This window comes from Cebus imitator, unplaced genomic scaffold (genome assembly GCF_001604975.1).
Source record: "Cebus imitator isolate Cc_AM_T3 unplaced genomic scaffold, Cebus_imitator-1.0 Scaffold570, whole genome shotgun sequence".
NCBI lineage: Eukaryota > Metazoa > Chordata > Mammalia > Primates > Cebidae > Cebus > Cebus imitator.
Window position 1 is genome coordinate 565,464 of NW_016107885.1, and position 12,171 is coordinate 577,634.

Here is a 12,171-nt window from a genome sequence, read left to right on the forward strand (position 1 = left end):
ATATATATATATATATATATAAGATTCAAATATACACAATGAGAAATGGAAAAGGAGACATTACAACTGATACCACAGAAACACAAAATATCATCAGAGACTATATGAACACCTCTATGCATACAAATTAGAAAACCTAGAGGAAACAGATAAATTTCTGGAAATGTACAACCTCCCAAGATTCAATGAGGAAAAAACCAGAAACAAGGAATACACCAATATGAGTTCTGAAATTGAATCAGAAATAAAAAATCTCGAAACAAACAAACAAACCCCAGAACCAGGCAGATTCACAGACAAATTTCATGAGACATATAAAGAACTGGCACTAATCCTACTGAAACTGTTCTAAAACATTTCAGGAAGAGGGAATCCTCCGTAACTCATTCCATAAGGGCAGCATTACCCTAACGCCAAAACCAGGCACAGAAGCAAACAAAAACAAAACAAAACAAAACAAAAAACCTACAGGCCAATATCCCTGATGAACATAGATGTAAAAATTTTCAACGAAGTATCAGTAAACCAAATCCAACAGCACAACAAAAAGATAATATACCATGATCAAGTGGGTTTTATTCCAGGGATGGAAGAATATATGCAATATACACAAATCAATAAATGTGATTTACTACATAAACAGAATTAAAAACAAAAACCATCTGATCATCTCAACAGATGCAGAAAAATCATTCAATAAAATCCAGCATCCCTTCATGATAAAAACCTTCAATAAACTAGACATAGAAAAAATATACCTCAAAATAATCAAAGCTATATATGGCGAACCCACAGCCAACATCATACTGAATGGGGAAAACTTGAAAGCACTCCTGAGAATTAGAATAGAACAAAGATGCTCACTTTCAACCACTCCTATTCAATATCTTACTGGGAGTCCTAGCTACAGCAATCAGAGAAGATGAATAAATAAAAGCATCCAAAATGGAAAAGAAGAAGCAAAATTATCTCTTTTTGCTGATGATATGATCTTGCACCTAGAAAACTCCTCCAAAAGGATCCTAGATTTTATAAATAATGTCAGTAAACTTTCAGGATACAAAATCAATGTACAAAAATAAGCACTTCTGTACACCAATAACAATCAAGCAGAGCATCAATCAAGAGCTCAATCTCATTTACAATAGCTACAAGAAAATAAAATATCTAGAAATACATTTAGCCTATGAGTTGAAAAATCTCTACAAGAATTGTAAAAAAATGATGAAAGAAGTCATAAATGACACAAACAAATGGAAAAACAAACTCAAGGATTGGAAGAATCAATATTGTTAAAAAGACCATATTGTCCAAAGCAATTTACAGATTCAACACTATTCCTATCAAACTACTAATGTCATTTTTCACAGAATTAGAAAAAACGGTTCTAAAATTCATACTGAACCAAAAAAGAGCCAGAATACCCAAAGCAATCCTAAGCAAAAAGAGTAAATCAGGAGGTACCACACTGTCTGACTTCAAATTACACTACAAGGCTACAGTAACCAAAACAGCCTGTACTGGTATAAAAATACACATATAGATCAATCAGAAATAAAGCCACATATGTACAACTAACAGATGTTTGACAAAGTTGACAGAAGTACATACTAGGGAAAGAACAATCTATTCAATAAATACTGCTGGGAAATCCAATGGCCACATACAGAATAATGACACTGGACCCATACCTCTCACTAAAAACAAAAATTAATGAAGATCTAACCATAAAAAGCCTAGAAGAAAACCTAGGAAAAACTTTTCTAGGCATTGGCCTAGGCAAAGAATTTATGACTAAGGCTGTAAAAGCACAGGTAGACAAATGGGACTTAAATGAAAAGGATTCTACACAGCCAAAGAAATAATTAACAGAGTAAATAGAAAACTTATAGAATGGGAGAAAATATCTGCAAACTATGCATCTAACAAAAAACTAATATCCAAGATCTCAACGAGCTCAACAAGAAAAAAACAAGTAACTCCACCAAAAAGTGAGCAAAAGATAAGAACAGATAGTTTTTAAAAGAAGACATATAAGCGGTCAACAAACATATGAAAAAATGTTCAACATCACGAATCATCTCATCAAAGAAATCCAAACTAAAACCACAATGAGATACCATCTTACACCAATCAGAATGGCTCTTATTAAATAATTAAAAAACAACAGATGTTGGTGAGGATGTAGAGAAAAGGGAATACTTACACACTGTTGATAGTAATGGAAATTAATACAACCTCTATGGAAAACAGAGATTTCTTAAAGAGCTAAAAATAAAACCACCATTCAATCCAGTGATCCTAGTCCTGGCTATCTTCCTAAAGGGAAACAAATCATTATATAAAAAAGACACCTGCACTCATAATGTTCACCACAGCACAATTCATAATAGCAAAGTAATGGAATCAACCTAAATATCCATCAACGGATGAATGAATAAAGAATATGTGGCATAGTGTATCATCAAGGGACACAGAGCATGATGGTGGACTAGAATGCTCCACCAATCATCACCTCACCCTTCAAGGACACCAATTTAATAACTATCTACATAGAAAAAATTACCTTCATAAGAACCAAAAATCAGGTGAGCCCTCATAGCACCTGATTTTAACGCAGTATTGCTGAGTCACTGAAGAGATAGAAAAAAGTCTTGAATTGCTGACGCCACCCCTCCCCGACACCTCAGAAGCAGTGGTGTGGTGCAGAGGGTATCTCTGGGTGCTGGGGGCAGGAGAGCACTGCAACTGTGAGGTGCTGAATTCAGTGCTGTCCTGTTGGTGCAGAAAGGAAAACAAGAAAGAGGACGAAACTCAGCTGATGCCCACCCACAGAGGAAGCATTTAAACCAGCCCTAGTCAGAAGGGAGTAATGGATCACATAAACCTTGCCACTGCAGACTAAAGTGCTTTGTGCTCTAAATAAGCTTGAAAAGCAGTCTAAGCCATAAAGACTGCAACTAATAGTTGAGTCCTAATGCTGAACTAGGCCCAGAGACAGTGGGTTGAGGCAAGGGGCACACAACCTACTGAGACACCAGCTGGGGCAGCTAAGAGAGTGCTGACATCACTCTCCCCTAACCCCAGGTTGCACAGCCACTGCTCCAAAACAGATCCTTTCCTTCCATGCGAGGAGAGGAAAGAGTGGTAAGGACTTTCATCTTGCATCTTGGATATCAGCTAAGCAACAACAGGATAGGGCAACTGTTAGAGTCGTGAGGGCCCCATTCCAGGCCCTAGCTCCTGGACCTATTTCCAGACACATCCTGGGCCAGAAGGGAATCCATTGCCTTAAAGGGAAGGACCCAGTCCTACCAACATTCATCACCTGCTAACTGAAGAGCCCTTGGGCCCTGAATAACCAGAAGTGATACCCAGTTACTACATCAAAGGTGAGACTCTGAGAATTGCTGGCTTCAGGTGAGACTCAGTACATTACCACCTTTGGGGGATAGGAGTGAGGCTCCTTTTGATTGAGAAAAGCAAGGGGAAAAGTAAAGGGAACTTTATCTTGCACCTTAGGTACCAGCACAGCCACAAAGGCGTACAGCACCAAGCAGGCACCTGATGGTCCTGGATTATAGGATTTGACAAAATTCACTGGCCAGACAATGAATTTTCTATCCGAAAGGGAAGACAATTTTAGAAATCAAATGAAGATCATAAGGCTGCTTGATTATGTATGAAATCAGAGTTGCAAAACAGCCTCACCGCGTCATCTAGGTATGCTTGTCCACTGGTCTGATGTGTCCACTCATTTTAACAAGCCTCTCCCCAATCTTCCAATTTTTAATCTTCCAAGTTACTCCACATTTTAATACCATTTTTTAATATTCCAAGCCACTATTTTACTTCTTCTGATTACATCAAGAACTGCCCTGGGCCAGAAGGGGGCCCACTGCTCTGAAGGGTGAGTCTCAGGCCAGGCAGCATTTACCACAAGCTGAGTAAGAGTCCTTGGGCCTTAAGGGAAAATTGGGGGTAGTCTGGCATTATTCCCCGTGGCCTGTGGTGGCTGTGGCTACAGAGTGAGTCTCCTCTTACTTTGAAAAGGGGAGAGGAGTGAGAAGGACTACATCCTGTCATATGAATACCATCTCAACCTCAGTATAACAGAACACGTGGCAGATTTCTAAGGTTTTTGACCCTAGTTTCTGACTCACAGACAGCACCTCTGGACCCACCCAAGGCCTGGGGGAACTTGTCACCCTGAGGGGAGGAACACAGTCCTGGCTGGCTTTGTCACCTGCTGTCTGCATAGTTCCAGGGACTTGGCGAACATAGGCAGTAGCCTGGGAGTGGTTACAGCAGGCCTTCGGTGTAACCTGTTACACCAAAGTACTCTGTTAGTATGAGGAATTAAAATTTTTAAAAATAACATATATTGCAATTATGATCTAGATGGCCATAAAGGAAGCAATTAGATTCAGGAAAAAAAAAACAAACCCCACAATGGTAACAAAGAAACAAATTCAAATAGAGTCACTAAGATTTCTGAATATTAACAAAATTTTATTTACTTTTCTTCAGAAATGAGTTTAGAAGACAAAGTTTGGAAATGACAGAGGGCTGTGAGAGGAGCTGAAAGCAACTGAAAACAAGGCAGCCCAAGAGAAAAAAGCAGAAGAAAAAGAAATTTGACTGATATAAAAAATACTCACTAAATACTTATTCCATTAATTATCTATTTTCAAACACAGGATGGGAAATTCTCATTAATATCCTAAGGGCAACACCTAATAATTAAATCACAACTTTTGACAGATTTTAAAATATTTACTTATTTGGTATTAACATATAGCTTCATAAGCTTCATGAGGCTGGACAGGTAAGAAATAATGAAAGGAATATCTATACAATGAAATAGCACAATCATAGCATGGTGATCAAAAACAAACAAATAAATAAATACAAAAATAAAACTGGAAGTACCAAACTCAATAGGGTATAACTGAAAAGCCACAAATTATACTTCTTACGACTTGACAGTGCGCAATTTGACAGTGTGATCCAAGGAAGAGGAGCACTGCCTCATGGTCAAATGCGCTATAAGTGAACAACTATACCTAATAACCATGTAGATAGGGCACAAGAATAAAAAACCAAAACATCTGGAGCAGCTCATTTGGTAGAATTTTCAGATATTAAAGATAACTGTATATTAATAAATTTAATACATGTTCTGTTTCTCAGGCGGGTAAGTTTCTATTTCTCACCAGAAAAGGTCAAGCACTGAAGCAACAGCCAGTTATTCCACCAGCAGTTCATTCTTTTCAAGGGAGTGAAGCCCAGTAAGAGTAAGAAAAGAAAATGAAGAGTAAGAAAAAAAATAGTCTTTTAATAAAGGTAGCAGAATCACGTTTTCCTTAGCTTATAAGGAATTTCTCTAAGAATTCTGGTTTTACAGACATTCCTAAATTTTAATAGCAAGAAATGTGATACCTCATAGAATCAAGAGACTGATTTTGAAAGAAACTACTTGGGGACAAAACTTGTAGTGAGGGAGAAAAAACATACAAAAAAACCCCGAAATGCTGTTTTGTAAAAATATGAGCTATAGGCTGAAAGTTTTCTCCCTAAAGAACCAATCTAGAAGAAAATTTGGAAGTGTCCACAATTTCAGGGATAAGCAAACTATCCAGAGAAAAGAACAACTGCCTTTAACCTAGCTGCAATAAAAGGAACAACTGAAACCAACACTTCAATACTGTTAAGGATAACAATGGATTGATAAAAGGTACGTCAAAGGAAGACTAGCAAGTTCAGTAGATGTCTAAAAACTCCAGAGGGTAACTGGAAAATTTTTCTCATATTGTTGGAGATATACACATAGTGAGTTTGGGATTAAAGAAGAAAGTATGTATTAGTTGTCAGGAAAGGTTTTACAATTTTTGTTACATTATATGTCAGTTTGTTTTCTGGGCTTTGTTGGTCTGAAACTTTGATGAAGAACTTATTCAGTGGTGATTAGATCCTTTCCTTAAATGGATTATGCTACATATTCCACGGATTTGTATTCAAAAGTCCATTTAATAATTTACAATAAAAAGAACTACCAGCCAGACTGATATTCAAATTGGTGAGATGATGAATTTTCTATCCCAAAAGGAAGACAATTTTAGAAATCAAATGAAGATCATAAGGTTGCTTGAATATGTATGAAATCAGAGTTGCAAAACAGCCTCACCACGTCATCTAGGTATGCTTGCCCACTGGTCTGATGTGTCCATTCATTTTAACAAGCCTCTCCACAATCTTCCAGTTTTTAATCCTCCAAGTTAATCCACATTTTAATACCATTTTTTAATATTTCAAGTCACTGTTTTACTTCTGATTACATCAAGCACTCCGATTGCTCTAGTAAGTGATAATTTCTCTTTAAAAACTACTAGCTTCTGACTGTGTCCAATCAATAAGAATGTGTTTCTAACATAAAAAGGAATAAGTCAAGCAAAATCTCAGAAGAGTCTTTCCATTAAGCTGTTCATTATTTGTGTCCTTATTAAGAGGCCATGGCTAACTAAATTTACTAGCAGATGCCTCTTCAAACCAGCATACAAATAAAAATTTAAATGCAGGAATAAAGCTCCAAAATCCTTTAAACATCTGGGGATTCTATTATAAAACAATTCCTTAATTCATCTACTTTAAAACCAGGAGTTTTCAAATACTGAAATTGCCACTCTTTTTTCATAAACCCTTTATGATCCCATGCTATATAAATGGATGATTTAAATAACTTCTGAGCAGCATTATTAATACTGATTGTTAGTTGTTAAGAACACACACACATGTAAATGAGTAAGAAGTGAAGCAAAGCTGGGTTTGATGGTGCACACTTATAGTCCCAGCTACTCTGGGGGGCTGAGATGGGAGGATTGTTTGAGCCCAGGAGTTTGAGAGCAGCTTAGGCAACATAGCGAGATCCCTTCTCTATAAACAAACAAACAGAAAGTAAAGCACTACAGATTTCCGTTGGTTATAAGGTAAAATCTGTTATTTGTCACAGTGATAAAACTTCTACAGGGTTGTTTAGATATTCTGCCATGTAAACTGTTAAGTTTCTACACAGCAGAGATTTAGTCTTGTTCATTATTATATTGCCAATACTTAACACAGAGTTTAGCACAAAGAAGGTATTCAATATAAATCAATTATGGTAGAGGACAGGCCTTACAATCTCACATTATAACAACAGCAGCTAAAATTTATTGAGCACTTACTATGTGTCAAGCACTACTTAACAGCTTTAACATGGCATGAGGAGTTAACTCATTTAAATCCCCTTCAAAATTATCATCCCCATTTTACAGACGAAGAAACCGATGGGCAGAGAGATTAAGTAACTTGCGCAAGGTCATTCTACTAGCAAGTGATGGAGCCACAATCAAATCCAGGCAGTCCGGCTCCAGAGCTCAAGCTTTTAACTACAACTCCCTACTATTTCTTTTCTGACATGGTCTCCAAGGTATATGATTCTATGATTCCATTTAGCTAAAACTGCTAAACTAATACAAAGATGGCAAGGAAAAAAGAACAAAGGACTAAAGACTAAACATCAAGTATTACAATGAGTTTTGCTTTATTTTACTGGAGCAGAGAGAAATTGTCTTGAAGTTTATATCGCTTGAGCCTAAAAGAAGTAGCTGCTTCTCCTGCATTAAGTCAACATATTTTTAGTTGTGTTTAGAACATTATTAGCAACTATCCTTAAGAGGCCTTGGCAACAGATCACCCTGAAAGCTAGCAAATATCATACCAAAAACTAATGCATAGATAAACAAATCTCACTATTTGGGTTAATTTTTAAAAGTTTTATTTTATCATACTTTGCTTTTTTAAAAATCAGCTATGAAAGATAATAATGTTCAAAAATAGGACAGAAACATGAATATAAAGTGTTTTGAGTTCCTTGAAAGAAGAGCTATACTGGGAATCAAAGAAGAATGGAAAAAAGCACTGAAAACTGTTTCCTGCTAATCACTTTCTATCAATAAAATAACATTTACTTCTCTCTCTACAATTTAAAGAGTAATTTTACATAAAATTTGTTCGCTTGACCACCAACCCTGAAAATATCATTTCTGCTTAGAGATAACATGTATCTACTGATTAGGTAAAGCCAGAGGAAGAAAATAAAGGCAAGCTCAGAGAAAACAGGCCAGATGTAATACTGTATAACAGTATTCCAATGACATTTTTGACTTACTGAGAAAAAACATAGAATGCAAGTCTTTTTATTTCAACAGCCCTACTGCTTAGCATGTCTACATAATGATGATAATAATAATGACAAAGAATATGGATAACTAGGTGGATCAGGTAGACAGAGGATTTGCCAGGAAGGTAGGGGATATTCTAGGATTTCTCTAAGTATATAGAAGGGGAAACAATAACCTTGAAGTACACACACACACACACACACACACACACACACACAAATTGTTTTTTAGGTGCTAAATATAATTTGCTTACTTATTATAAAGCTAGATCACATAACAAATAACCTCAACTAATGCTATCTTAAAGAACCATAACATTTAGGTGAATAGATAACTTTTCTTTTTTAGTCAATCACTAATTTCTGTTTTAGGTCTGAGAAAATATCATCTATAAAACTATGGTCAATTCATATATATATATATATTTTCATTAGAGAACATGCAGTTAGATGAGTCAAGCAAAATATTCTAGAATATTATAATCCAAAACACATATATCTTCCATGCAAGCACAGTCATCAAGAATTTCCAGTTACTTGTTACTGACTCTTACCCCTTCTTTTGGGTCTGTGTGGAGTCCTCCTCCTGCATGACCATGCCAACATGTCCTCTTTTCTATCAGTGGCCACACCTGGAGAACCTAATTGAAGATGACACCAAGAAGTCCATTAGCTATTACAGAATTTCAGCTATTTCAAAATCTAATGAATGTTTCCAAAACAAATTCAAAGGTATAGTATTTAGTATGGCATAGTAAAGCAAAACACCTCCAGAATTAACTTATAGCTAAATTTATATAAGAAATTTTAAGATACAACAAACTCACAGAAGTCACTTTCTCTAAATAGCTTTTGAAACTCATGTTTAAAGGATTTAACTTGTTTTACACTTCTACTTGACTTATACTGGCTTTCCCAATGTCATTCACTCCTATAGTGCTGATAATCTTTTATTCCATTATTGGCAAGCAGGTATAATATACAGCTATTATATCTCACTTGCTTTCCTTGTGTATACATTTCTGTTTTATAGTTAATACAGTTGATTTTAAACAACTGATTATTTTTCTTATTGTACTGGCTCACATATACATTTAGAAACAAGGTATTTTTTAATATTTCATAGTGTGTCTTATGCCTATCTTGTAGTCATTTACACAGGCTATTTTGCCTTTCTTATTACATGACAAATTTCTTAAGATCAGAGACAGTGTCTTTTAACTTTGTATCTCCAATGGAACATACCACAGTATCTTACACATGGGCAAAGTAAGTTTCAATACCTGTTGAATTAGATGATTTTTCAGTAGCCATAATAATCAATAATTAATGAACAAGAGCACAGTTCTTTACAAACACAAATGTATATCAATATCATATATAGCATAACAATATCAGCTCTGGGCCAAGCTATGAAAATGGAATTACAAAAAGCAAAAAGTGCCTTCTTGTTCTCACCAGTTGAGACAGAAAATGTAATTGCCATAAACAAGTTATTGATTTTTGGATCAATAATCTTGAAGCATTTTGTAAAAGGAAAACATCAAAAGGTAATTCTTAGTCCGACAATATCTCTTTGTGCCATTTTTTTCCTCTGAAAGACTGAGCAACAAGTTTTATCAAGGGGTCTCGTGAATACCATATGAGATAGGGAGGTATTTAATAAAAGACTAAAATAGAAATAAACTTACTGGTATCATAGACAATGAGAAGACTAACCACATTGTCCCCTTAACACTTTAATAATGGAAAATATAATTAATTTCTACAGCCTCTACATAAATTAGAACAATGCCTTGTTATTTTATTATTTAAAAAACAAAACAAAACAAAACAAAAAACAAAGTACCCAGAATTTAGACTATCTTCTAATTTTCTAGTCTTTTCTATCATGGAGATTTATGGTCTCATTTTAAAGCAATGGGAATTTTTAAAGATGTCTTTCACTTATATAAGCAGTGAAAAATAACCTCATCGACATGTAAAGCCAGCATTACCTACCTCATGGGCTCTAATAAGCTTAGAATCCCTTGTTATGTGTGCTATCTGAACATCAATAACATCAAAAAACATAGAGCATTTCATATAACAGATATAAATTAGCAGGATAAATTTAAGTGTCAACAAGTTGCTATTACATTTATAAAAGCTTTCCGAAAATGTTACTCTAGTTGGCACTGATCTAAAGAGATTCAGATAGATTTTTCCAGGGGTAGAAAACATCAATACTTCTCTCTGCATTTCCTGAAGCAGAAACATATCTTTTTATTCATCTTGCCAGCATTTAGAAAAACACGAAAAGGGAGATGTAAAGTATGTAGTATAAACTGGGAAATGCTCCAAGGGCTTACTGGTTTTTCCTAGCTATATGTAGATGTGTTTGCTCAATCTTACCTTTGCAGCATCTAAGAACTGTCTTGAATTGCCTTTTCCCACTCTCTGCCACATGATACTTTTTAATGACTCTGGACTCTGCTGACAGGAAAAAAAAAAGTAGGGGGAAGTTTCAGTGGACACTTAATATTCAAAGATTTCTTTTGTTCATAAACATACATAAAATTAAAACCACAGCCAATATTGGAGAGATAATTATGCTTTCAAGGTATGTCTAAAAAGACAAAAAATACACCGGGCATGGTGGGTCATGCCCAATCCCAGCACTTTGGGAGGCTGAGTTGGGCAGATCACGCGGTCAGGAGATTGGGACCATCCTGGCCAACATGGTGAAACCCTGTCTCTACTAAAAATACAAAAATTAGTTGGGCGTGGTGGCGCACACCTGTAGTCCCAGCTACTCTGGAGGCTGAGGGAAGATAATTGCTTGAACCCGGGAGGCGGAGGTTGCAGTGAGCCGAGATTGCACTATGGCACTCCAGCCAAAAAAAAAAAAGACAATACAAGTTGTGGTCCAGGTATGAAGTACACTGTAGTACTCATTATAAATGTCAAATTTTCTTTTCATCTTCCTTGTTTCTGGTTTCTGTCTGCCTCTTTGCTTTTTTTTGGTCTTTGCTTCCTAAATCCCCTCAAGTCTGCAACTCAATTTCTTGCTTTTTTTTTTTTTTTTAATAATGTATATTATATCTGGCATTACTACCCATGTTATCCCTCCCCATCCTCTCCTCCCTCCCCACCCCCCATTGTCTCTCTCCTAACTCCCCAAACTGTCTCCCGTGTGTGATGCTCCTCTCCCTGAGTCCACGTGTTCTCATTGTTCAACAACCACCTATGAGTGAGAACATACGGTGCTTGGCTTTCTGTTCTTAGGTCAGTTTGCTGAGAATGATGGTTTCCAGATTCATCCAAGTCCCTACAAAGGACACGAACTCATTGTTTTTTATGGCTGCGTAGTATTCCATAGTGTATATGTACCACACTTTCTTTGTCCAGTCCATCATTGATGGGCATTTGGGTTGGTTCCAGGTATTTGCTATTGTACACAGGGCTCCAATGAACATATGTGTGCATGTGTCTTTATAGTAGAACGATTTATAGTTCTTTGGGTATATACCCAATAGTGGGATTGCTGGGTCAAATGGAATTTCTGTTTCTAGATCCTTGAGAAATCGCCACACTGTCTTCCACAATGGTTGAACTAATTTACACTCGCACCAACTGTGTAAGAGTGTTCCTCTTTCTCCACATCCTCTCCAGCATCTGTTGTCTCCCAATTTTTTAATGATCGCCATTCTAACTGGCGATATCTCAGTGTGGTTTTGATTTGCATTTCTCTAATGACCAGTGATGATGAGCATTTTTTCATATGTTTGTTAGCTTCATATATGTCCTCTTTTGAAAAGTGTCTGTTCATATCCTTTGCCCACGTTTGAATGGGGTTGTTTTTTTCTTGTATATCTGTTTTAGTTCTTTGTAGATTCTGGATATTAGCCCTTTGTCAGATGGGTAGGTTGCAAACATTTTTTCCCATTTTGTTGGTTGCCAGTTCACTC

At 36.2% G+C, this 12,171-nt stretch overlaps 1 protein-coding gene across 2 annotated transcripts in view; it reads right to left on the reverse strand.

Annotated features, from left to right (window-relative positions):
- Positions 1-12,171, reverse strand: part of ABCB7 (ATP binding cassette subfamily B member 7) — a 125,393-nt gene that overhangs the window by 54,736 nt on the left and 58,486 nt on the right. Inside the window, exons 2-3 of one of the 2 annotated variants that reach the window (XM_017516011.2) lie at positions 10,616-10,693; positions 8,776-8,862 (exon numbers count right to left, since the gene is read on the reverse strand). In XM_017516011.2, coding sequence (XP_017371500.1) covers positions 8,776-8,862; positions 10,616-10,693 — 165 coding nt within the window. Of the gene's footprint in view, positions 1-8,775; positions 8,863-10,615; positions 10,697-12,171 lie in introns of both variants that reach the window. The other variant, XM_017516010.2, reaches the window with a different exon arrangement.